This window comes from Ornithodoros turicata, chromosome 1 (assembly GCF_037126465.1).
Source record: "Ornithodoros turicata isolate Travis chromosome 1, ASM3712646v1, whole genome shotgun sequence".
In the NCBI taxonomy this organism is placed as follows: Eukaryota; Metazoa; Arthropoda; class Arachnida; order Ixodida; family Argasidae; genus Ornithodoros; species Ornithodoros turicata.
In genome coordinates, this window is record NC_088201.1 from 122,161,638 (window position 1) to 122,188,373 (window position 26,736).

The window sequence follows — 26,736 nt, forward strand, 5'->3', positions numbered from 1 at the left end:
TTCGCCCAATTTCTTACTTTCTTCGAGTAAGGCATTAGCCAAAGATATTAAACTGGTCTCATCGGATGATGAAACAAATATTGTAGTGTCGTCTGCATAAATAAAAAAGCGTGCATCGGCATCAATGTTTATGATATCGTTTATATAAAAAATGAATAATAAAGGACCTAATATACTGCCCTGAGGAACTCCTACTTTTATAGGCAACTCGGAAGATGTACCTACTTTCAACGAGACAAATTGTTTTCTATTACTTAGGTAGGAATCAATAAGGTTTAACGCCATACCTCTAATACCATAGGAGAAGAGCTTCGACAACAATATTTTATGATCAATACAATCGAAAGCTTTGCTGAAGTCTAGAAAAACACCCAGAGTGAGTAAACGATCTTCAAAGATTTTCAAGATATGCTCTTTCTGATACAGAAGTGCAAGCTCCGTTGACCTTCCCTTCTGAAAGCCGAATTGCTTGGGAGCAATAAGGCCGAATTTTTCAGAGAAATTTGAAAGACGGGTGTGAATTATTCTTTCTAGGACCTTAGAGAAAACAGGAAGTACAGAAATGGGTCTGTAGTTTTTTAAATCATTTTTATCTCCACCCTTAAAAAGGACAACGACTTTGGCAGTCTGCATTAACTTCGGAAACACGCCTGTACTTAGTGATAAGTTACAAATTAATGATAAAGGGTAAGCAAGATAATCACTAGCGTATTTAACAGGACGTGCCTGCATGTTATAGGCGTCTATACTCTTTGAAGGTTTTAGTTGCACAAGAATAGACCGCACTTCGGAAGCGTCTGTCGGGCAAAAAAATATAGTATTATCATTAAAAGTGATATCCTGTAAAGAGCATATTCCTCCAGCGTGCTCTCCAATATTTACAAAGTGTCTGTTAAAGACGTCAGCAAGCTTGTCATCAGAAATAACTTCTCCACCAACAAGAAGATTATTAATTTCATTGGAGTTTCCTGTGCTGCCTAGTATAGACTTCAGGCGTTTCCATAACACCTCAGAGTTTTTGCCCTGTAAATCGTCAAATAGTTTCAGGTAATAATTTTGTTTTGCCTGCCTTAGTTTATTATTTACAAAGTTTCGAAATTTCTTATATTCTACTAACTTCTTCTAGTTAAATTCTTGGTTTTTAAGAAATCATTGTATAGTGCATACTTCTTCCGGATAAGTGACAGTAATTCATAAGTGACCCAAGGTTTATTTGCACGTTTAGCCTTTCGCATATTTCTATAAGGAAAACAGTTATCATAAATTTGTTTCACAAGTGAAAAGAAAGCATCATAAGCAGCATTAACATCTTGATAGACATTCAAAAATGCCCAATCTATAGCACCTAAACGTTCGCAGAACATGTCTAACGTAGCCGAACTAACATCTTGGAATGTAATTTTGCTTTGCATAATTTCTTTGGATGATTTGTAAACACCAGCTACTATTGGTAGATGGTCACTTATATCGCTCGCAATACAACCGGAAATAATTTTATGTTCATCGTAATTTGTGATAAATACATCAAGTAATGTGCTGGTAGAGTCAGTAATGCGAGTTGGGGTTTGAATTAGATTTGAAAATCCATAGGAATTGAACAAGGCAATCAACTCATATCTACTGCGTGAATTACCCAAGATGTCAATATTAATGTCACCACTTAGGAACAAACGACATTTATTTTCACATGCATATGAAAAAAGTAACTCAAGCTGTTCGAGGAACGCCGGGACACTACCTTGCGGAGGGCGATAAACAACGGCAAGTATTTCGTTTTTGTACTTCACACATTGTATTTCACAATCTGAATTGGATATACAAAATTCACGCAGCAAGTTGAAATTCACGCAGCAAACTTCAAACTCCTTTCATTCTTTTAGGCGAATTTAACGCGCACAACACACTCTGGGGTAGTACAACGACCGACAGTCGGGAAAAGATGATAGAAAAAGTCTTGCTATCATCTTCCGTCTGTCTTTTGAATACAGGGTCACCTACGTATGTACATTCCGCTACACAATCTTTCTCGGCATTAGACCTGCCTCTATGTAGTCCACCTCTTTTCGAAGTTTTAGAGTGGTCAGCAAAAGAGAATCCATTGGGAAGTGACCATTTTCCAGTGGTATTGAGGTACCTGCCTCAACTAGATTCCTTAACAACATGTTCCCCCCGGTGGAAACTTGAACAAGCTGACTGGAACACTTTTTTCTGAAAAATGCGACCTCTCTTTAATACCTGTTGATAGGATGACAACTGACGAAGCAAACCACGTCATAACTAATGTCATCCTTGACGCAGCAACACAATGTATTCCCCAAACTTCTGGCCGCTTGCCTTTGCGACCAAAACCCTGGTGGAACAAGGGGTGTGAAGAAACACGAAAAGCCCAAAATCGGGCGTGGGGTAGATTTCGGAGATACCCCACCAGTGAAAACCGTGTTCTCTTCAAAAAGGCAAGAGCCAAAGCCAGGTGGACGCGTAAGCAAGCCAAGCGGTCCTCTTGGCACAGTTTTGCATGATCCCTGTCTTCCAATTATTCTTCTAAACTTATTTGGGATCGCCTTCCTAAGATCAGAGGTGTACACATGAGCCGTGCTACTCCTCTTTTAGTAGTTAACGGTCAGCCAGTACAAAGCTTACAGGAACAAGCTGATACTCTTGGTGAGCATTTTGACAGTGTTTCCTCTTCCTCCAACTACAGCAATGAGTTCCTCAAAGTAAAACGTAGTGCAGAGAGGAAGAAAATTCCAATGCATTGTGGAGACAGTTTGATATATAATGAGTATTTCACCAAAGTAGAACTAAATCGGTCCTTAAAGCGTACAAAGACATCTTCACCAGGCCCAGACAGGGTGATGTATTGTATACTGATCCATCTGTCTGAGGCATCCAAAGAGGTTTTACTGCAATTTTTTAACCAGGTTTGGGTTCAGTGTAAATTACCCTCAGCCTGGAAAATTTCCGCCGTAATTCCTTTGTTAAAACCTGGAAAGGAACCTTCAAGCCCGGCCAGTTATCGACCCATCGCTCTCACGAGTTGCATCGGCAAAACGTTTGAGCGTATGGTCAATGCTCGGCTGGTCCATTTTCTTGAAGAACACAAATGTCTTTCGGAGCTCCAGTGTGGTTTTCGCGCTGGATGTTATACAACTGACCACATCGTACGACTAGAAGCAATGGTCCGTGAAGCCTTTGTCCGTAGGCAACACTGTCTGTCGGTGTCCTTTGACCTTGAAAAGGCATATGACACCGCTTGGAGGTATGGCATCCTACAAGACATGTACTCTTTTGGGATCAGGGGGCGCCTCCTTAGGTGTATAACAAACTTCCTCGAAGACAGGACATTCCGAGTGCGGCTCGGGACAAGGCTATCCCGTCCCTTCCTCCAAGAGAATGGAGTGCCGCAGGGATGCGTCCTTAGCGTCACTCTGTTTCTCGTGAAAATAAATTCAGTAGCTAGTATAATCCCACCTTCCATGTCTTATTCACTGTATGTTGATGACATTCAGGTTTCCTTCTCTTCCACGAATCTAGCAACATGTGAACGACAGTTGCAGCTAACTTTAAACAAGCTTACCAAATGGTCCCATGAGAATGGATTCAGGTTCTCACATGAGAAAACCGTTTGTGTTCATTTTTCGAGGGTGAGAGGACTGTTTCCTCCACCCACTCTTAAGCTGAACGGACAGTACCTCGCTATTAAGGGTGAACACAAATTTCTTGGGGTCATCCTTGATAGAAAGCTCACCTTCTTACCTCACATCAAGAGCCTTAAAACAAAACGCATGAGATCCCTAAACCTATTGAAAGTGCTGTCCCATAAATCTTGGGGTGCAGATCGTGACACTCTGCACAGGGTCTATGTGTCCACAGTGCTGTCTAGAATGGACTATTGATGTGTTGTCTTTGGGTCTGCTCGGAAATCTGTCCTTAAGATTTTAGACCCAGTACATCACCAGGGACTGCGTTTCATAACTGGTGCTTTCCGCACGTCGCCAGTGGAAAGCCTCTATGTTGAGAGTAACGAATGGTCACTGGAAAGAAGGAGATTTTACTTGTCTGTTTCGTACTCTTTGAGGGTAAGAGGTTATCCCAATAACCCAGTCATTTATTGCGTTAAAGGGATACGCTTCTAGCAGCTCTTTCTTAATAAACCCAGCGCTATTCCCCCATTTAGCATGCGCGTTCGCCAGGGATGTGAAGATTACAATTTCCCACATGATGACTTCACCATAGTACAGGCTAGCCCACAGGTCCCGCCGTGGCAATCACCTCCATGTTTCAATAGCTCCCCGACTATGTTTAAGAAACAGAACACACCACCTGTTGTGGTCCAGCAAGAGTTTGAGTCCCTTAAAGAAAGTCTTGGGCAACACAGAGCCTTTTACACTGACGGTTCCAAAACACGCACCTCAGTCTCATGTGCAATGGTAACCGATGGATTCACACAGTCATATCGTCTTCCTCACATGCTCTCAGTTTTTAATGCCGAAGTATACGGAATAATCCTGGCACTGAACTACATCTTAGAAAGTCACACCAAGTCATCGGTCATTTACACAGATTCTCTCAGTTCTTTTCAAGCAGTAGGCAACATAGGAATGTCAAAAAACCTTCTTGTACAAAAGGCACAGTGCCTTGCTGCTAAGGTAATAAAAAAGGGCCTATCTTTGACATTCTGCTGGGTACCCAGTCATGTGGGTATAGCCGATAATGAACTCGCTGATGCAGCTGCTACAGCTGCTCTTTCATCTGAGGTGAATCCTTTTGATGTACCGTCCCAAGACCTCCGACCTACACTTATGAGGGCCATCAATAGCAGATGGCAGCAGCACTGGGATACACTACGCACCAACAAACTTCACCTGGTTAAGCCCACCATTGTAAAACCGACACAGATTTGTAACAGTCGTCTTCATCAAGTTGTTTCTGCCAGGTTGAGAATTGGGCACACTCATTTGACCCACAATCACCTCCTCAGCAATGAAGAGTCTCCATATTGCACTCGATGCGACGAGATGAAGTCTGTCCCACACATGCTTATTACATATCCCCCCCCCCCCTCATCACATGAAACACACCGACTTCACCATTTCCACGAGCTCTACACATACCACACGCCTCTACATCCCTCCCTTTTTGCTGGGGGATGAGGCTCTTCTGCCATTTGAACGGGTGTTTAGTTTCTTTGAAGACGTTGGTGTTTTAAACGCATTGTAGTTTTAGCTTTATGTCCTTTTATTCTCTAACTGTACAGTTTTATCTTAGCTGAATCACTATGCTTTTAACTAGTACTTTCCTTATCATTGTCTTGGCGCATTATGGCCTTCGTTGCTTATGCGCCAAGAAAACCTGAAGCATCATCATCATCACCACCTTTTTCTCGCTGTTTGTGTGCTGTAGGGAGGCGGTTTTTGCGGTTGTCGTGGCCAACTTCAGGTGCACTTTTAACGTTCTGTATTATAGAAGGAGCAGGTGCTGCTGATTCAAGTCCCATCTATCCATGAAACGGCATCAAACAATGTATGCGTGTCCACGACAATCTTGCTGAGAGACCCGGCTTGTACACTAACGCTCGTACAATGGCTCTGACAAATTATGATCTTCCAGAACAGTGCTTTCCTCATCCAGGCTCAAGAAGTACAGAGAATGGGGAATGACTTCATGGCTTCCATTGACATCTCACAGCTACATGCCAGGACAAAAGAAGGAAACGAAAAAAAGAGTGCAGAGGCTGAGAACAACAACAACTTTATTGTGAGATGATGAATGATGCTGATGCAGCGTTGAGATTGAGCCCTTGTTTCCTTTTTTGCAATGCTATATATTACCGCTGGTTAAATGTAAAATGATGCACCTACCTCCAGACATGAAGGGGTCTACCAGAGATGTAGTGTCAATTCACCAGAAAAGAAGCATGTACGAGGCAGCAAAACGAGGCACTGTCACATAGGCATTGGCCAAATTTGCTGTCCTCCGAGCTTTCACAGGATCTGCCGTAGATAGCATAGATGCCTCTTATTGTAAAATGGAGGTGCATTATTCGAGCTGTGGGGGATGAGGCATGGGGGTCGTTTCAGGATGTACTAACCGTTCCAAAATTTTACACATGGTCGTGCCCAGAGATCGATCCAGATCCCCCCCCCCCCAACACCCCCAGTCTCTCTCTTTTTTTCCCCTGTGTACCACCGTCATAATGTAACTGCAGCCCCAATTTTTTTTGCAACGCTCCCCAAGCTTCCGGTTCTCGATAAACTAATGACTGTGCGTTTGGAAAAGGTAGGTGAAGGTGGAACTTGTCTACCCCCGGGTGTTAATTACCCGAGGTTCATGCAAGCGTCTCGAAATTTAAGGAACACACAATTCTAGATTTTCATTGCCGACCAAGTCCCATAGCAGTTGAAGCCCTTACGAAGCTAGCTGTTTTTTGTGAGTTCCCGCTTCAGATGGCACGGGACATTGCCAGTGTGGGGCAGGGAAATTGAGGGAATTACGCTGATATCGCGGGTATCGTCGCTGCAATACTGCGGTGGATACACCACCAGAAGTTCTAGCCGAAGACAGAGATCTTACAACAGAGTTTGCCACGTGCTACACTATACTTCGCCGTCATTGCACAACTCTGCCACTTTACCAACAGCACTGCAGCATAGGTACTCATCCGCTTCCTGGGGAGCACAGACGCCGCATAAACACTTGAATTGTTTCCTGCGTCGTAGTGAATGTCACGGAATCAAGTATTGAGCAGTCCCATCATGAACTTACCTAAACCCGTGGTCCTGAGGCTCATTCTGTTGCGCTAACGCAGCTGCGGCACGTACATCACCAGCGACTTGCAGAGGAAGCGGATCAGTACGATTTTGCGTCGTCATCAAACATGTATTCGTCCACGGAGCTATTACTAAAGGCAGTTGAACACCACGATTCGCCACTTTCGCCTTCCGAGTCCGACATCTTCGTTTGTGCGTTCGCCTCCCTGATCTTGCTCATGGAAGCTGCAAGCCGCGCGGACGACCCTGGCTCGCCGCGTCCTTATTGGTCAGATTCATTATGACGTTGCTAAAGATTCTCAGCAGGGAGTTCCGCTTGACGCCCACATCCGTCGTCTGGTCTAGCGTCTAGTAGAAACACGAATTACGAAAAAAGTACTCCAGTCTATCGGGATGGGACTTTCGGAGTTATGGTCAGTAAAGGACGGGGAATCGCATTTCACTGTCGTTTCGGAATCGATCTGTGGTCGATGCGACTGTCCCTTTAACGTACGCGTGTTTGCATGTATAGTTGTTTTGATGTTCTTTGTCCATTTTAACTGCGTAATACCCTCCGCAGCTTCTAGTCAGCGACACTTTAAGAAGGGGTAATTGTTGCAATTTTCCACCGATTTGGGACCTCTGCTTGTGTCCATATCAAACTAAAAAAAGCTGCAGAATATATTCAAATGATTTGGTTGATAGGTTGCTCAACACACCGGCCTCGGTGGCTCAGTCGGTAGCGTGTTCGCCTTCTGATCCCGAGATCGCGGGTTCGAACCCGGCCGAGGACGCCAGCAACTTGGTGGCAGGGTACAAGTTGCTTAGACACGCCGTCTTCCGCGAGGGACGTTAAATACGGGGTGCCGTGTGATGAGCTTTCATCGCACGTTAAAGAACCCTCAGGTGGGCAAAACCAATCCACAGACCGACCGCTGTGGCGTCGCTCATGATCTCAGTTGTCTCGCGACGTAAACACCCAATTATTATTATTAGGTTGCTCAACATGGAGTACGTTATGCGATCCGAACCCGGTGCAGATTCTTTCGGTGACGACAACGCTCTCAAGAGTTCGGTCATATGTGCGTATTATATAAAAGACTGTCACCATGTCCACTGGACGGATTCCGTTTCTCTGCAGACCCTTTAATTTTTAAGTATTGTCAGCTATAATGGAGAGAACTCAACCCACACTAGTGTACTTACCCCACACATTGGCCTGTTCTCTGAGTGTCTCGGAAGGAGAACCATATGCTTGAGGGGGATGGTGGTAGAAAAAATATGATGTTCTCCCATAATGTAACAAAACTTTCCCCAGGTGCTTCCCTTAGCCTGGCGGCGCGTCCACATAGCTCTTGCGCAAACTACCTACCTTCAGTTTACCTGAAAGAATGTAATTAACAGACGCTCGTGTAATTATCAAAAGTCGGAACATTGTTGTAGGAAAGGATGACTCCAATGCAGAACAAGTGTTTAATCCAAAACGAACGAGCAACTGTACACGAGCTCGAGCTCTGACGATTAACGAAGCTGTACGCAGGTGGGGTCAGGTGATCCTTATCCTCTTCGCAATTTCTTATAGTTCTTTCTAGTGGTGGTGTTTCAAATGGTTTCTTATTGTTCCTGCATATTTTAATTTTCCTGACATCGGTGACTCCCTGATATTTTAGGCTCCCGGATAAGTTCTGAAACCGCTATTACACCACGACTGATGCTAACTGTCTTATGAAGGGAGTCAGAGGTTTCACCCATATTTTTCTTACTTCTCAGGATGCGATTGCAGTCACTCTCCGACGTACATTTCCTCAGTATGTCCACTGAACGAAGTTTTTTTTTTTTTTTACCTTTGGTGATGTTTGAAGAACGTGATGACACTGCCTTCTGAACAACGAACAGCGAAATCATTCCTAGAGGTGTGTTCTTGTAATCACAGCCCAGTATCAGGTGCTTTGGTGAAAATGGTCTATTCTCATAGTTATTGGGATCATCGGTCCGGAAACATTTACCTCATCCGATCATAGAATGTGAGGCGGGAAGCTGAGTTGATGAAAAAAGTGGAACGACCTGCGATGCCAAGCGTGGAAGCGTCCTGCGTGGAAGCGATCCAAAGCGTCATGATCTCATCGTCACTCTAGAGGTACTAAGCACTTTCAAAACTGACACTCCATCGTGACATGCTGTTTTTTCAATCTTAAACGATGAATCCCGACTCTTATCATGACCCTTGGCACAATAAAAACATTGAGAAACGGGAGCAGACATAATTTTCTCGAAGTCACAACGAATACGCTACGTGTGGCGAAAGCTCTACGTGTGGAACGCTCTCCGATGCCAACTATCGAAGGAAGATGGATAGCCCGTGGCTCACTCAAAAACATCCCCTTTTCCCAAACCCTTGAAATAATGACGCGGAGTATCAAATATAATAACGTGCCGAATAAGTCATCATCGTAGGACGTTCTGCATCTGCCGATGACAGAAGACAGACAGACTGACTGACTGTTGTGACGAGACAATTGTGACGTGGCGCACAGCCGCTTACTGCGGCGGCGCCAGAAATAAAAAAGAGAAGAGAACACATCTACTGAAAAGGGTTTCGAAGGAAAATTTCGTAAACGTTCGCTTTGAAGAGAAAACAAACACATGTACTTCACCTTAAATGTACTAGATGTAATTTATTTAACTCGTTCTTCGTAGGCTACAGAAAATACATGAGCTTTCGAGTCTAAATCCTTTCCATAAAACTAAGAAAGAATCAAAAGCAAAACCATGTTGCTTTTACATTTGTACTGCAAGGTTTCTTGCCTGAACCCTTTTAGTCCAGAGCAATGTAAACAAAACAAACAAGGAAAAACAGATGAAAGTTTTAAATTAACGGGCCCGGGGACCGCCGGCGATTGGCCTTTCGGCGGGCTCCGGGTGCGCCAATTTTGAAAAGAAACAAAAAGCGTGGTTGGTGGATTCCAAAGGTTCGATTCGCTGTTTCGGACACCGGGATTTTGATTGAAATTCGCAGATTCGTCAGGCCCATCACTAATATTTGCGTTACTTTTATTTGGTATCGGTATCGCGCTACTTTTTCAAACTTATAAAGACACTGGTACTGTGCTATTGTTTCAAGGAGTAGCGTGTATAGCAGTAGTCCATTGCTTCGTTTTGGTTGCGGCTATAGCACTGGTGCTCTTTACCACTTTGACGAGTTTGAGGAGCTAACATTAACAAAGTCACCCTGTGTGTCGTGCTTCCATTCAGGGAGGTTGACCTTTTGAGGCCCTCAGAGAAGCATAAGGTTCCTAAAAGATTAGGAACGTAGCTGCTGTGTGTTGGTCGTGTAAACGCGTGACACTGAAACGTCACATGGAGAAATTTGAGAGCTCTTCGACCTTGTTTCCTTCCGCTTTCTACTCGTCACCTGCGGTTACCCCTGGCCGTCTCCGCTGGATGAGTAGTTGGGATAACCGCTGCCGTTGATATTTGATATGACTGGGATTTTTAGTCTCCGCGCAGATTCTGATGCCAGGGTGCTTCTCACATAGTTTTCATCATATGCGTTAGGAGAAATGTCGACGCAGTTCTTAAGTGAATTCAGGCCGGGACGAAAAATTCCCGCCGAGTCTCATACTGCCACATCGGCAAGCAGAACACTAAGGAACGCAAGTCTAATCTATACCAATGTATGAGCAGAACCTATACCAATATTACATATGCACTAACGTTGTGATGCAGACGGCATTCCGTGCATTGAACGTCTTTCGACAGAGTGAAACTGACGTCTGGCGCGCAAAGGACTGACTAAGACTGCCTATGGAGACTGCACAGCATTGCATATGCTGGTTACTTGAGTGTGAGAAAGAGTGAGAGTGAGAGTGGGAAAACCTACACAACTGTTCCACGCAGATGAAAGCTGTCCGGTATGTCAGTCTGTCCAGCTGTAGCTAGCTTCGGGAAACAAGCATGATCATAAAGAAAGTTCGTGTGGGCATCGGCGCGACCAGTTACTACATCATGCTCCTGTTGCTTCGCTGTATGTTCATTAAGAATGTTAACCCAACTGGGGTGAATAAAATTTGCAGTGTTGGCATACTCTTATCTGCTATACCTAGATTTATATAGCGATTCCTACAGGTCGCTCAGCAACTCTTGAATAACACTCATCTGCAAGCTTTTGTAAAATGTATTTTTGGTTCTGACGGGATATCACAATACTCATGCGTTTATCGCCGAGACCTCTATTGCGCAGCCGTAATAAAGTCGCTGTCCCAGGAATTGGAACGCCGTTTCTCTTGTACACCTTGGTGGGCTCCCCAGCAGCTTCGTTATCACCTTCCGGAGTCATCAGGTGCTACCGCAACTAGAAGGTCCAAAAAATGCAATTTTCTTAAAATGACGCTTCACAGCAATGCGTTAAAGAAAAAAAAAAAAAGAACGTGACGTCAAAGTCGTGAACATCGTGCCGAACACAAACCACCCTCCGTTACCTAATACAGTATTTGTGTTCCGTTCGTTTTTGATGGCACTATAGCGGAAAGACATACTGACACATATTTTTGTATTCCTTTATCTGAGCACTAAAGTGTTGTGACAGGCGTCAAATCGTTTTTTTTTGCCTACTTTCCCAAGTTTAATTTCGCGCAAATCACGAAATTTCACCGGGGACCGCTAGCGCTCTTTTCTAAATATGATTTTGTTGAATAATGACAATTTCAGTAGGCTTTCAGAATTGCCCTGAACGAATATCTCAGTTGACCTTTGACTACAAGTTTCCGGTCACATTTACAAAAGCTCAACTTCACGTCAACTATTAGTTCAACGAAGAGTGTGTCTCCCAAAACCTCGACGAGTGTCTTCAGAGGCTTTCTCTTCGCACTCATCCCTTGTACTTGCAACGTCGCTTTGCGGAAAGGCCCGCTTTGCAAAACCTAAGGGAAACTCCTAAGGCAAACTTTCGATAATTAACTTTTTAATTATACAAGCTACAAGGTCGTCCAAATTAGTACATCTGATCCCTTCGGACATGTGATACCGTCCGTTTTCAGAACGAAAATCCCTCCGATAGATCGTCCGCAAAAATATTCGTGAACGAACACCATTGTTTTCTTATTTGGTTTATCGCGCATCTTCGGAAACGCGTCTTTCCTTCACCCCTAGACAAGTAAGAGGGTGAAAGAGTACACTTTGGCATCTTGCGTCCTGGAAAAAAATTAAAAGGAAACACAAAAAGCACCCCAAGATAAGGGCACTTCGGACAGCGTCACCCAATACTATTTCTTTTCGTTTTGTTTCTGCACGTAAAAGCTCATCTTCGACGCATGAATCGACACTGTGCTTCACCTTCAACCTCTTACATTGGGAGTGAAGGGAAGACGCGTCTCCGCAGATGTGCAATGAACAGAATAAAGAAAAAATCAGTGGCGATTTAGAGGTAAATGCGAGGGAAATGGGTAAACGCCTTTTCCAAACCATACTTGACTTCTGGGTATACACTTTCGGTCTAAATCCAACCTAACCTTGTCAACTTCGTGCCTAAGGCCGACTTCCGGTTGTTCACTTCCCATCTATACTTTACATCAGGTATCCACTTCCGGACCAACTCGACTTCCGGTTGTCCGTCTCCGGTCTATACTTGACTTTTCGTTCGACACTTTCGATTACTACATGACAATCCATTTAATTAACCTTTAGTTAGCCTCAATTACTTTTAATTACCCTCTAATTACCAACGATAAACGCAGGATACCTGAGTTAAAATGAATCTTATTTAATTCCCTGTAATTACGTTTATTTACCTAAATTGCTCCCTCAATTCCCATTTGACCTTAATTACCATTAATCACATTTAATTATATTCGGTAATCTCTAATTTCATTTAATCTTTCTCTTAATTGCATATATCTTACATTAATTACCTTTCAACTCAACGTTCTTGCTTTAATTGCCTTTAGATACATCTAATTACTTTCCGTTACCCTTACCTCTTCCTGTTACTTACCTTTGCTACTTTAACTTCAATTCAATTACCGCCATTTATGTTTACACTCTTACATCCCCTTTACATGTCCACTTATTCCTGTGCCTCGGTGCGGCTTCACCATCTCTAACATACACACACATGCACATACATACACATTTTTCCATTTTGACACTCTTGAAACACACACAACACACACACTCACCCCAAAATGACACACCCAAAATGGTGTTTCTTCACGAATTTTTTTTGCGGACGATCTATCGAACGAATTTTTGTTCTGAAAACGGCAACGGTATCAGGTGACCGAAGGGACGAGATTTTGTCATTGGGGAGAGCTTGTAGCTGTTATAATTAAAAAGTTAATTATTGGAATTATGGGGACATTGCCTTAGGAGTTTGCTGGTGCCAACCTAGTGCCTTTCAGCATATGCTATATTACAATTTGTTTTCATCTCGAAAAAAAAGTGATATGTATATTTTTAAGAAATTTGTTCTCAGTTAGCTGGGACACACTGTATACATAGTGTGCCAGAAAATGTGTCATTGAATCATAATAAAACAACTACGCCATCTAGAATCATGTGGTGAACGGCATTTGTTCTTATTAGGATTTGGCCACCTCCTGGTTTGAATGTCACGTATTGTAATTTTAATTATGTAAATATTTGCGAACTGAACTCGGAAATTTGCCAAGTGAAGGTCACTTTTTTACCCTATCAATATGAAGAGCGTGCCTAATTCACTCAAATTCATGATAATTGACAGTGACGTTCATGAGCTATCCCATCAGAAAAAATAGCCGAATATCATGCTTTTCGGAGCCCCGGACCATAACGCGCGATGACTTTTTGAGCGCAATCGCTCACGGTCCGACGAAAGGAGGTTCCAAAGCCAGCCCACAGTGTGATAGTAAGGTATCTTCGATTTGACTGCACTTGCTGAATTAGTTGAGGCGGTGCAGCACTTCTGTATTCGTGTTGTCAGAGCCGCTCGTGCCCTCTGCACTCTCATATTCGTTTTGTAACTGTGCAGCACTAGTTCTGCACGAGTTCACGGGAGGGCTGCACTTCCTGGAGAGAAAGTGCTGTACGAGTGCACGCGGAGAAGACGACACGTCTGTAACGCTGACGCTTCCTTGATATGTGTGCGATGCAATACCTGTTGCATTGTCGCCATAATGCGTTCATATCTGAGACCTACCGAACAGATGATTCGAATTTTTGCCTGCACGGGAAGCGTGTTATACTTTTCTTTGCTGTGTTGGAAAAAGGCGCAAACTTTGGAGAGGTCGAGAATCGTTTATTGTTCTCTTTTTAATAAAAATATACAGAGATGAAGGACCGAGTAGGAAAAACAAGACTCCTATTCGTAGTATCTTCCCACGATGTTCTCCTGAACACGAATGCTTCTTCTTCTACGAATGAATCTTCTACGAAGGCAAGTCTTCTCTGCTGATATTGTTGCCGACCTTGCACAGCTTTCGGAAAGAAATACGACGCCTTGAAACGAGAGGCTAAGGGGCCAAACATTTTTCGAGACTGCCGGAAGAGTCTCTTACATTCGTGCTCTTGGTACCTGGCCACCACACTTTCGCAATAGCTGGGAATACGAATTCCATCTTCTCTTACAAAGGCACAAGCAAGTGAAATGTACACTTCGTCCAACTCCTCTTCGCTGTCTGAATCGAGCAGCTGCAGTGCTGCCTGGTCACGATGCACGCGTATTCGCACTTCTTCGGTCAGGAAAACCATGAACAAATGAAGAACGGTACACCAAAAGCTTGCACGCGCACGCAGGAAGCCCGAGGAGCAGACGTTCTAGGCCTGCACTTGCACTCAATCATTCGTTTTGAAAACCAAGACAGGGCACCACTGCTTGCACCGCACGAAATGGCTTTACACACGCACTGCACCTTCGCCGAGCTCCCCAGAACTAGTGCAGCTAGTGCACACCAAATCGAACATACCTGTACAAAAAGCAGTAGTTCCTAAAATTGGGAGAGGGAAAGCATTATCCCAGCGAAAGTCGGACACGATAAGCATTGCGTGGGTTATCTCGTTCTGCGATGCCGCGGTGGGCTGGGTTTCAAACCTCCTTTCGTCGGATCAATAAAGATTGCGCTGGAAAATCCACATTGGGCTACTGTGGAAGCTTCGTAGACCATGACGTTCGGCTATTTTTTTCCGATGGGATAGTTCCTGATTATTCCTCTCAATTAACATTAATTGGAGTAAATCAGACACGCTCTTCACATCAGCGGGGTAAAAAAGTGACCTTTACTTGGCAAATTTCAGACTTAAGCTCGCAAAAATTTACATAATTAAACTTACGTTATACAAATCAAATCAAATCAAATCAAATCTTTATTTCACTGTAACAGTGCGGAGACTCGGGGCAAAAAGCTGCTCAGGGCAGCTTGACGAGGTCCCGAGCTCCTACAGTTGGCAGTGGCATTGAGATGCATTTGAATATTAATGCTGAACGCACATCATCTGAAAGCCCAACATAAGGCATCTACACTCTGATAGCAAAAAAAGAAAAAGAAGAACAATAACAATGATTGGGTTACGGAACAGCAACAGTAAGAACAAAAACACAAGCTGGTATTAACTCTTTTCGATGACTTACAACAGATAAAAAGCAGGGCACAGCAAAGCACACAACAAGTATTAAGATTGAAAGATGTCGCGAAGCTGCTTCCTACCATAGGTTACGAGACCTGGATAACATGAGAGTAAAAGCGGCGTTTGATAAGCAACCCTCTGATCCCCATAGGTCGTCCTGGAAAAAGGGATATCCCATTCGTACGCCGTACGAAAGTTATATGTAGGCGTGGGCTTTCTCAATCTTAATATGTTAAGAAAACTCATGTTATTTGATTTGATGGCATGTTGGTAGGTTACCATGAGCTTATATTTGTATAGATCTTGTACTGGGAAAATGTTTAGTTTTAAGTAGACACCTTTTAGGTCAGATAACATAGGTAAGTCAACAATACCTCGAATAGCCTTTTTCTGAATTATTGACAGAGACTGCAAATTAGCTTGTGAAGTAGTTCCCCATATAAGGCAACAGTAGTTCAGATGAGATTGCAGTAACGAATTGTAGATTATTAGCTTTGCATGCCGAGGCAGGACATAGCGATTTCTATTGATAATCCCTGCTATTTTAGCAATTTTTGATTTCAAAACGGCTATATGTTCATCCCAAGTTAAATATTCATTAAAGTGTACGCCAAGTAGCGTGATACCTGACATGATCTCGATTGGGTCAGATTTGATTTTTATATCAACATAGGACGGAACCTCCTTATTTCTGGGTCTAAATACAACAGCTTTCGTTTTAGTTGTATTGATTTTCAATTTATTCATACGACATCCACATCAGGAGGTGGCACAAACCCAGTAAGACCAAACGCCGTTGACCGCAGGACTCTAGGTGGCGTAGTTTTTTTTATTATAATTCAAAGACACGTTTTCTGGGACATCCTGTATAGATATAAGGGGTGTGCATACAGGGTGTTTCACCTAAGGTGATAAAAACTTATAGCTGACGACGCACTCGCCGGAGGATTGTCGGACTTCCGGCATTTACCTTCTGGAAACTTTTGCCATCATTCAGGAAGGCTTTGGAGAATTTTTAATTGCGATAAATTTATTTTTTCAATTGAACTTTGAAAATTGCCAAGCTAACCTTACTTTTTTTTTTACAGAAATATGATGTCCTCCACGGATAACCGCAGACCCAACAAAAACTATGCACCTTATCGCAACAGAAATCCTCGAAAAAATTAGTATAAATTACGCTTTGCCCCGCTGCTTGATTTTCGCACAGAAGCGCGCGCGAAATCTGCGTCTAGACGAGAAAGTCTGCCCGCCTTCATTTGTCTTGGCTTCTTTGTGAGAAGACGGTTGTTTTGTTTTCTTTGTGACAGTCGGTTGTCACCAGCATGAAGGTCAACGCAGCGCAAAGAAAAGAAAAACAAGAGGCGAGAACACTTCCTCCTCTCCCCGCAAATACCGTGCCGTTTTCTTTGCGACAATCAAGCAGGCGGGGATAAAGCCGAATTTTTTAAAGACTACTTCTGTTGCGATACTGTGCATAGTTTAGGTTGGGTGTGTGGTTATCCGTGGAGGACTTCATATTTCTGCAAAAAGACTGAGGTTCGCGTGGAAATTTTCAAAGTTCAATTGAAAAAGTAAATTTCCCGCAATTAAAAACTCTCCAAAGCCTTCCTCAATGGTGGCAAAAGTTTCTAGAAGGTAATTGCCGAAAGTCCGACAATCCTCCGGCGAGTACGTAGCCAGTTAGAATTTTTTATCACGTGAGGTGAAACACCCTGTATATAACACTATATACATATCATTCGTTGCAAAGGTTGTTTCTTCTTCGTGTAATGTAACACTTTGAAGTAGCAATCTTTAGTCCCATTTAGGGAAACAGAAGATTTGAGATTGTTAGCTTCCTCCTAACGCATGATTATGCAACAGTTTCTATGCCATAATTTTAGCAGTGATATCATTAGATACGTTGTAAATACATACATTGACTACATTCGAATGTAAGCTTCCTAGCATATGACATACTCAAAGAACGCATTAGTCGATGGAACAGGATGGATCCCCCACTCATCACCACTAGATAAAGTTGTTTTGTTTAACTGATGATGAGTAGGGAGCTTCATCAGCGGAAGCGACACATTATCCAATTGCTGGTAGTGTTGTGGTGAAGTGGAATAAATGGAATCGGATCCTCACCGTGAGGATCGAAGTCCTACAGTGTCCAAAAAGTTCAAAAGTGTGTTGAGAGAAGAGCGTTAGAGGACTGGATTGGGCATTAGTCCAAGCAATTTTGACATAGCAAGAGTGTGAGAGTCCAGCTGATTTTGAGAAACTGACAGTGTGAATCGGGAAGGTTAATAGTGCGGACAATGTAGAAAGATGTGCTCTAGATCATATCCAAAATTCTGGATGAGTCGTTGGGTCTTGTGTTGGACAAAAATGTAGCATAATATCATATGTATGTTTATATTCTGGTAAGTAGAAGCCTAGAAGATTTCATGAAATATTGGAAATTTCGTATTGTAGTAGATGACGAACCTAAAAAAGGTAAAAAAGAGAAAGACAACTGGTTAATGTCTTCTGTGATATCCCCTCAAGTCGGTCTGATGTTATACAGAATAATACAAATACTACAATATATCCTAAGAAAACGGAAAAGAGCATACCCCAGTAATATTTAGAAGAGCACGACGTATCTGGATATAAGCTAGCATAATAATTCAATAAGTATTTCGCACATGTTGGTGAATCTCCTATAGTGAACGGGAAAACTCTGTGTTGTTCCGCTCCGTATGTGTATGTCATTCGTTATTTTTCAATCCGGTTACTGAGACAGAAGTTTATTACGTATTTTCGAAACAAAAATAGTAGATCATTTGATCAAAGTTACCTTGTTATTAATCCAGTTAAGCTTGTGCTTTCTATGTCCTCCTTTGGTTCGTATTTGGTTCATAAGGTGGGGCCAGACATGTACGCATCTTGAGTATTGTATTTGAAATACAGTAATTTAAATACTTTTTTCAGTATTTTGTATCTTGCTAATTAGTCTTCAAGAAATGTATCTTGTAATCTAATTCAAATACTTTTTAAAAGTATTTTCTACTCAGTATTTCAATTACTTTCATTATTCTGGCTCATAGTCTCGTGAGGATTTTTTTCCGAAGTGCCCTGACATTTCCCTTCTCCTCATCCTACCGATTACAAGTCAGGGTAGGGCAGTCAAGAGATGACCTCACAATTTTTGTTCTCTCTGCGTGTACAGAGTAGCAGGACGCATGTTAATCCTCCTGGATGTTCTATACTCATGCCTGGAATGGGATCCCCTACAACCCTCCTGTGACCCAGAAACAAAGCGGAACTTGTACCTCCGGCCGGTTTCCATGCAAGAAGTGGCTCTCAGGTCGATGGTCTAACCGCTTCTGGAATTCGGTGAATTCCAGACCTGCTTTTGGGATATGTCATTGACCTGAGTGCTGACCTCCTTCAGCTTTGAAAGATACCATATGGGGAGACGATTTCTAAGGGTTCACATGATCACATTTCAGGATGGAGCCCTACACGAAGGCTGCGCCTTTACTTCCTTGGCCTTATCGGAAGCCCTATTTCGAATGCGTTGCCGAAACAGAGAATAACAGCTACTAAGGCTATCTGGTGTCTGTTCTTTATGCCGAGTACCAAAGTATCTTGTGAGTATCTTAATTACCTTTCAGGTATTTAGTATTTTACTCTAAATACTTTTATTTGTAAGTAATTTCTACTGTATTTCAAGTACATTTTCGCTTATGTACTCTGTATCTTATTTCAAATACTTTTTTGCGGTATTTTGTACGTGTCTGGGTGGGGCAAGGCTCGACATACTCATATTTTGCTTGTCACCGCCTGTCAAATCAAAATTCAAATAAATTCAATGAAATTCGCGCCTGTCTCAGAGGCTTGTTGCTCCATGGGCTTGAAACTTTACTCACATATGGCGCTGCATATCAGCTTTATCGCACGTGAGAATTGCTCGGACGGGTGTTTGCGTTGAAGAGAGAGACGAAAAAATACGTTACTTCTGACTGGAATATAAAGACCCGCCAAAAAGTCGCAATTTTCTGCAATCTTTTCTCTTGTCATCTGTGCAGCAGCGTTTCACAGATTTTTTTCTGTCAGTGGAAGTGCAGATTTTATTTCTTTCTACACTCATCCAGAGACATGCAAAATATGGACACTTTTGGTTTTCCAGCGTTGAACAAAAAAAGAAAAGAAAATCATCCAACGACATGAACAGGGAAAGACGCGATGCTGTAATGCAATTTAGAAACGGATAAATCTCCTATTACGTGGCTTTATGCGTGCGCCCAGATATTTCTTTTTTCGATGTTGCCTAGGATTTTCCAGCAATTTTTTCTCTTTCCTGGGACATTTCCAGCAAGGCAGAAGCACATTCAAAAGCAGGCAAACAGCGACACGTCATACTGGCGGTGCCTTGTTTGCAAAAGATAGTGGAGCAAAATAACATCGGGCTCTGTGTGGCTTCATTGCAGAATATGTGGGCGGTGGGCTCAAAGGGATTGTGTAGGGGCCCACGGGCTTTACCTTGTCTGCTAGGATTGCATAAACTAATTTGTATAGCTTATTGCCACGGCGTGTCTCATCTTGCTATATCTCGTCGCCCCGAGGGTGAGGGCAAGATGGGACAATGTGCATTTTTCAATTTCTTCTTCAGTGTTTTCCTTACGCCGGGTACGTCCGTTCGGCATTTACTGGTTAGCAGCTCTAGACCCCTGAGATTGCGCCTATCGCTAGTTTATTTTTTAAGAATAGGAAAATGAAAATTGATATTAGATTGAATTACCTTGAATTATTCATAGTAGTTTTTCTTCTTTTGTGGATAAGAATAATATTTTGAATTACTTTCAACGTGGTTTTCATAGTGGCCGTTCAACTGACACTGCTTTGTTTAAACAGAAATAATTAATCATTGAAAATCTTGAATCGAAACTATGAACCTTTTGCATTTTTTTAAATTTAACTAAATCATTTTTAGCATGAACCACGGTACTTTGCTTTGTATGTCAAATCACTACGGAATCCGTGGGACTGCATTAGACCTGTTACAGTCATATTTGGCAAATCGCATGCAATACGTCCACTTGGGATGTCAGGTAGAATCATCCTTTGAATATATCCGTTATGAGGTGCCGCAAGGTAGTGTACTTGGGCTTCTTTCTTTTTCATTATATATTTGAGTAACATAATTAACATAGTTTCTTGCGTATGCGGACGACACAAGAGTGTGTTTCGTGCGCAGACCATACAAGTGTGTTTTTCAGTGGTTCTGATATTGATGCGATAGCCGATACTACTCATATGATGCTTTGCAACTTGGACAAATGGGTCAACTTCAACCTTTTACGCATTAATATAGTAGTAAAACTAAGGCAATCATCATGATGAAAACATGTGGTCGTAATGTATTGTAAAATCCATCAAATGTTTGGGTGTCATCTCAGAATGAATCCTGTAAAATATCAAGTATGACTGCTTGGCATAGACACAGGTATCCTTCTTGAATTAAGCTGCTACTATACCATTCGCTGTTTATGTCTCACTTCAACTATTGTCATTTACTTTGGGGTACAACTGAAAATAATCTAACAGGCTCCTACTCACGCAAAATAAAATAATTTGTAGTTTGGTTATTATTGGTTATCGTAACTCTGTGAAAGTATATTTTAAAAAGTATACTCTTGTGTGTTAGATCTTGATAACGATTGCTTAATATGTATGTACAAAAATTTCTAAATGTTTTCATTGCAGGCAAACGATTTCACTTGTAAAGTTCGGCTAAAACATAAATGGATGATCCCGTGCTTAGCAACAAATTACGGCCAACAATCACTCTCGTACGGTCTAGCTTTTATCTTCAATATATTGTGAAGAAGACGAGCGGCCGCCACGGCGCCCCTCGCGTCCTCATCAGCGACCGTGGTCGCTCCTTCCTCGCCACTTTACTGCGCGACATCTTCCGTGCCTGCGCGGTCGTCCACAAGCCTACCACCGCTTACCATCCTCAGACGAACGGTCTCACAGAACGTTTCAACCGCACTCTCGCCGACATGATCGCCTTTTATGTGTCGGCGCAACATGACAATTGGGATGCCATTCTCCCTTACGTCACGTTCGCTTACAATACGGCGGTCCAGTCCACGACACGCTACAGCCCATTTTACCTCCTTTACGGCCGAAACCCCGTTTGTACCATCGACACCATGTTTCCGTATCCCCCTTGTAGCGCCAACAACCCGACACTTGAAGAGGCGACCTCATGCTCCGAGGAATGCCGTCAAATCGCCCGCTGCCGTACCTACGACTCCCAAGCTGCCGCGAAACAGCGCTACGATGAGACGCACCGTGTTGTGTCTCACAAAGTTGGCGATCTGGTCTGGCTTTGGGTACCTCGACGGAAGCCCGGATTCTCCCCCAAATTTTCATGCCGCTACACCGGCCCTTACAGAATCGTGCAGCGGGTTTCTGATGTCAATTACGCCGTTGAGCCTGTGCACTCCCCGCCCGACGCCCGACACCGCGGCTCCGACGTCATCCACGTCTCCCGGCTAAAACCGTGTGTCCTCCCGTCCCCAAACACCGGAGCGATCGCCAGGATGGCTCACTCTTTGCCCCGGGGGAGATGTGAAGAAGACGAGCAACGGGCAGCCGCTTCGCTATCGTTGGGTTAGCACCCGCCGCTTTCGAATATTGAGCGTCGCTCAGTAAACGGTCTCTTGCCCTCCTATCCTGCCTCTACTGTCCTGCTTACAATATTATTTGAATCTGGCATGGAAGTTGAACCATCTCATTTTCTCAGGTTGCAGTCACCTCTGGAATTGTGATAATGCGATTGCTATGTTCAGTGTGTATGACGTCTGGGCATTATTTCTTTCTTTCTTTTTTTCTTACCATCTGTGCTATTCGAATTCTAAACTTTGGGGATCGGAACATGCAAAGCTGTCCCACAGCACTTTCCCATCTCTACATCGTAAAGATTAAATAAAACTGAATTGAATTGGATTGAATCTTCCAGATTACTGTGCGAGAGAATCTGTTAGAGCAAATCTATCGTAAGCAGCAACGACACTGAGCTGTAAAAGCCACATCGAGACGTATCTGATGAACTAACGCTGCGCTTTGACAGAAGTGTTTCGTTGCATCCGGAAAGCGAGCGTTGGATGAACTCTTATCAGCATAGATGGGGGCAGGGTCGGATCCAGTCACACGGTTTGGGAGGGGGCAGTTTTGTGTCGTAGCGCGTAGTGGGAGTGGCGAGAGATGGAAATCCAATGTATAAACTGACTTTTTTGTGTGTGGTGTGGGGCGATCGCCCAACCTGCCCTCCTTGCTCTGCGACTCTATGGGGGAGAATGTCAGTGGTCGATTGCTCGGAGGCCAGGGGTTCCACTAGCATGGCAAGCCTTCTAATTTGTGTCACACGAATGGGATGTCTAATTTCCCAATCTATGTTTAAGAAAAATATGTTTCTTTAAGGCGAGCATAATCTTAGGCTAAAAAAAAAAGCAGTGGCATAACCTTCTGTGCACCATGTTGTACTTTGCATGCATTTGTACTTTCCATACTACATTGTACTTTCAATATTTTACATAGGTAATTTGCATTTATAGTTTGCATTTTCGCATGCATGTTACACCCTGTTCAAAACTACCCTTTATCTCGCCCCCAATAACATTTGGTTATTCAATTAACGAGTTTCAGAGAACATTTGTTGTATACATGATTTTGTTTATCTTTTATTCTAGCATTAAATAGTTTCAAAGCTGATTGTGTTTCAGCTTTAAGCGTAGCATATAGCTATACGTGTGCATTCTCTGAATTAAGTGTAGATTTGCTTACACGGTACGACTACCTTTACGCTCCCTCTAGGACAATAATTATTGTTATATCTTGCTCTTCATGTTTCTTGGTGTCACAATGGGGATAACGTCTGTGATGATAAGTGTATAGTTTTTGAAAATCTAATTATCTATCTGATAACATAACCTGATAACCTGATAATCTGATCTCATAACCGCCCAACTTATGTTACCTATATCCCACATTCAGAAAGTTACTACCTGAACAAATCCGAAACGCTCATCGTTTTCTTTCGTTGGACAAAACTGTCGGTGCATTAGAATGGGCTGTAGATATGGTTAGCGAAACTAAACTATACTGCCCCACTGCATCGTACAACGAACTAGCACTAACTCCACAATGGTACTTACGGCCATCCGTCGTAGGCTCTTGAACTGTTGGAGGACTGGCATCGGTGTCCCCACCACTAGTGAGTCTTTCCATGTTCCATTCGGGGACATACCACTGTTGTGAACAATAGATAGATATTGTAATGATGTATGTCAGATGCACTTGTAAACAGCAGCACAATCTCGAACAAACAAGGCAGACTGCGTAACTCGCTGATGTCGCAAACCTGCAATACCTCGATGCCCTCTTGCTTTTCCGTTAAGCAACAGAAGGAAAATAACACAATACCCACAACTTTCACTTAATGCACAACCGCAAAACAGCAGAGAGCACCAGAGACTACAAGGTCAGCGATTCCACCATTCGAGCGAACATGGCAAAAAAAAGTTTCTGTGAAGTCAAATATAAACTTGGCGGCAGACTTGTGCGTAATGCGTTACTAGTAATTGCGTAATCTGTAATCAATTACTTCATAGAGTAATTTTTCGAGTAATCAATTACTTCTCTCAGTAATCGATTATTTTACGCAGTACTTGGTTACTTTTCCTGCAGAGATTAACTGATCTTTCAGATGTTCTACCCCAAGTCGAGCCCGTCGGGCCGTCAGCCTTTGTTCGATCGTTCTACAATAGCAAGCTGAGGTCATTGCAATAACGTTCTGGAATTTCAGGGTCTCTCTCCCTACACCAGTGTGGTGGCCCCTGAAGCTTTGGAAGTTTAGTGAGTCACGGGGAAATTCCACGCAATGCTCTTCCACAATCGGATTCACGTCTTCCCGGGCGATAAATACAGTAGACGTACAGATCTACTTGTCCTACGCGTTTTTGCTTTTCGTGTTATTTCAGCTGTTATGCCAGTTGAACCTTTTTCTTATTTTTCTTTTTTCTTTTTTTCTAAGGCACACACAGACGGGTATAATCTGCGTGAATGCAGAGTAACGACCGGAGTAAGGCATTACTTTTCTACTCGTTACTCAATAAGATTTGGGGTCGAGTAATTGGTTACGGTAATCAATCACTTTTTTCGAGTAACGAGCACAAGTCTGCTATGCGGTAACTGCTTGCCGAATTCACGGTCCGTTGTACTTTGCGGAGTTCCGTGACACTCTATAAAGCCCTGCTACGGAAGTCGACGGTGTTCTGTCCTGCTTTTTCAGGACGAGACATAGCAAGATGTGTCCACGTCCCCGTTACTATGTTGGAAATGTCACATCCACTTTGCATTGCTGTTCCTTAGCTACGTATAGGTATTGGAGATGAAACCGCTATGACAAAGTATATGTGTGATATATATCTATCTCCAAAATAACCACCTCACAGTTGTGTCACACGGACTTGCATGATGAACTAGCAAGGGGAACGGAAAAGAGGGAAGAGACGACAGGACACGTGCTAGACCTCCAACAACAGAATTTGTTGGCAACAAATTACTCTCTCTAAGTATCATTCTCACACGGCTTATACGTCGTCCACGCTGTCATCATCCTTCGCCTTGTCCCACAGTCTTAGGAATTTTGCATCGCTATCAAACAAAGCGATAGAAGCAGGACTTACACACTGTTGTTTCGAATGCCTCCATTATTTGTCTGGTACGCTGATCACAAAAACGACCTTTTACCCTCGTCTCCGAGAATCTCGGAGAATAGCTACACGTGCTGCAATGTACAGACAAGTGACCGGACGGGGTACCAATCTGGGTAGCAGCATGCCCTTAGCATAAGGTTTGATTTACCACAGGTCAGCGGTACTTCATAGACCACATTTGCCTTACATGGAGCAAACTTCTTGAAATGTTTTGTGTCACATTGACCGATGTCCTTTCTGTGACAGCTCACACTGCGCAAGCTCATATGTTCTTTGAATTTATACTTTGCATTTTCGCATGCATATTGTACTTTACTTCTGTACTTCGTATGCACTAAGAATTTGACAAGGTGATATTACGCTGCCAAATTGCAGATGTCGCATTGCTAAATATGTAATCTGCATGAAAAAAAGTGCTGCTACAGACGTTTTTTGGTTTATGCCTGGCACAGCTGTAAGGAAGGGTAACCCTTATGAAAATGGCCTATAGACTGAGTACATAGCACCTATATATTCCTATATCATTCTATATGCTTGCTAATGAAGAATGTCAAGGCAGTAGCAGTAGGACTGTCTTTACTGTTGCGATTGCTGTTGCGAGTGCGAGAACAAGGCAGCACACTCTCGCGTGACCCCATGGGTGCGCACGAGCGCAGTAAACCCAAACCAAAACCATAACACTCCCCCGCCCAACGTTACAGCTCCAGCTGATACAGAAGTTGGACCGGCCTGTGAATGGTTGCCCCGCTGGACGTTTTCAGAGTGCATGACCGGATCAGATTGTCACGGCCCGGATGCACTGGCTCCACACGTGCAAGCTTCCATAGCATTCGGGGCGTCCGTTGATCTGCAAGCAAGACTAGATCGTGTTGCTGGATATGGCCGGGGGCCGCTCGGCGACTGAGGTCGGCAGATCGTAGCAGCAGCAAATATTCTGCGGACCATTTCTTCCAGTAGGCGTTCAGGAACCTTTCCCTTGACTCCAGTACTCCTGCCGGATCAGAGGGTGCTGATGCTACGCGACAGGAATTCAACGGTGGTAGCGCTGTCAACCTCTTCCCTAGCAGTAGATGCGATGGCGAAAGAGCCTGAGTGTCTTCTGGATTTTCCGACAGCTGAGTCAACGGCCGCGAGTTGACGATCGCCTCAACCTCAGTGAGGACCGTCTGCAACTCCTGGAAATTCAGCTCGCTTCTTTTCAGGGTCCTCCTTAAAGCTTCCTTTACTGAACGTACCATGCGCTCCCAGAAGCCTCCCCACCGCGCTGCCCTCTCTACGATGAATTCCCATGTCACTCGACGAGATGCAGCATGGTCTAGCACGTCCTGGAATCGCGTGGGCAGCGTGGCCGGGATTTGACGAGATGCCTTCTTGAAAGTGAGGAAGTTGTATGAGTATACCTTTTTGGACAGGCCTCTACGCGCGACAAACCGGTTGAATGCCATTAAAAAGGCGTTGAACCCTTGATCAGTCACCAGCTCCAGGTGTATTGCCCGGATAACCGCGCAGGAGAATAACGCGACGTAAGACTTCCAATGAGCGCCGCTGGACCTCGTATAGTAAAGTGGCCCGGCAAAGTCAATGCCCACCACCTCGAAAGGAAACTGCTGGGTGACGCGAGCCTTTGGTAA

The 26,736-nt window shown here is 43.4% G+C and overlaps 1 protein-coding gene across 1 annotated transcript in view; it reads right to left on the reverse strand.

Moving 5' to 3' along the window:
• Window positions 1-10,907: 10,907 nt before the first annotated feature.
• LOC135368567 (uncharacterized) overlaps window positions 10,908-26,736 on the reverse strand; it is a 37,323-nt gene continuing 21,494 nt past the window's right edge. The window contains exons 3-4 of the mRNA XM_064601948.1: window positions 23,543-23,636; window positions 10,908-11,100 (exon numbers count right to left, since the gene is read on the reverse strand). Of these exons, the coding sequence (XP_064458018.1) occupies window positions 11,069-11,100; window positions 23,543-23,636 (126 nt within the window). The 3' untranslated portion in view covers window positions 10,908-11,068. The remainder of the gene's footprint in view (window positions 11,101-23,542; window positions 23,637-26,736) is intronic.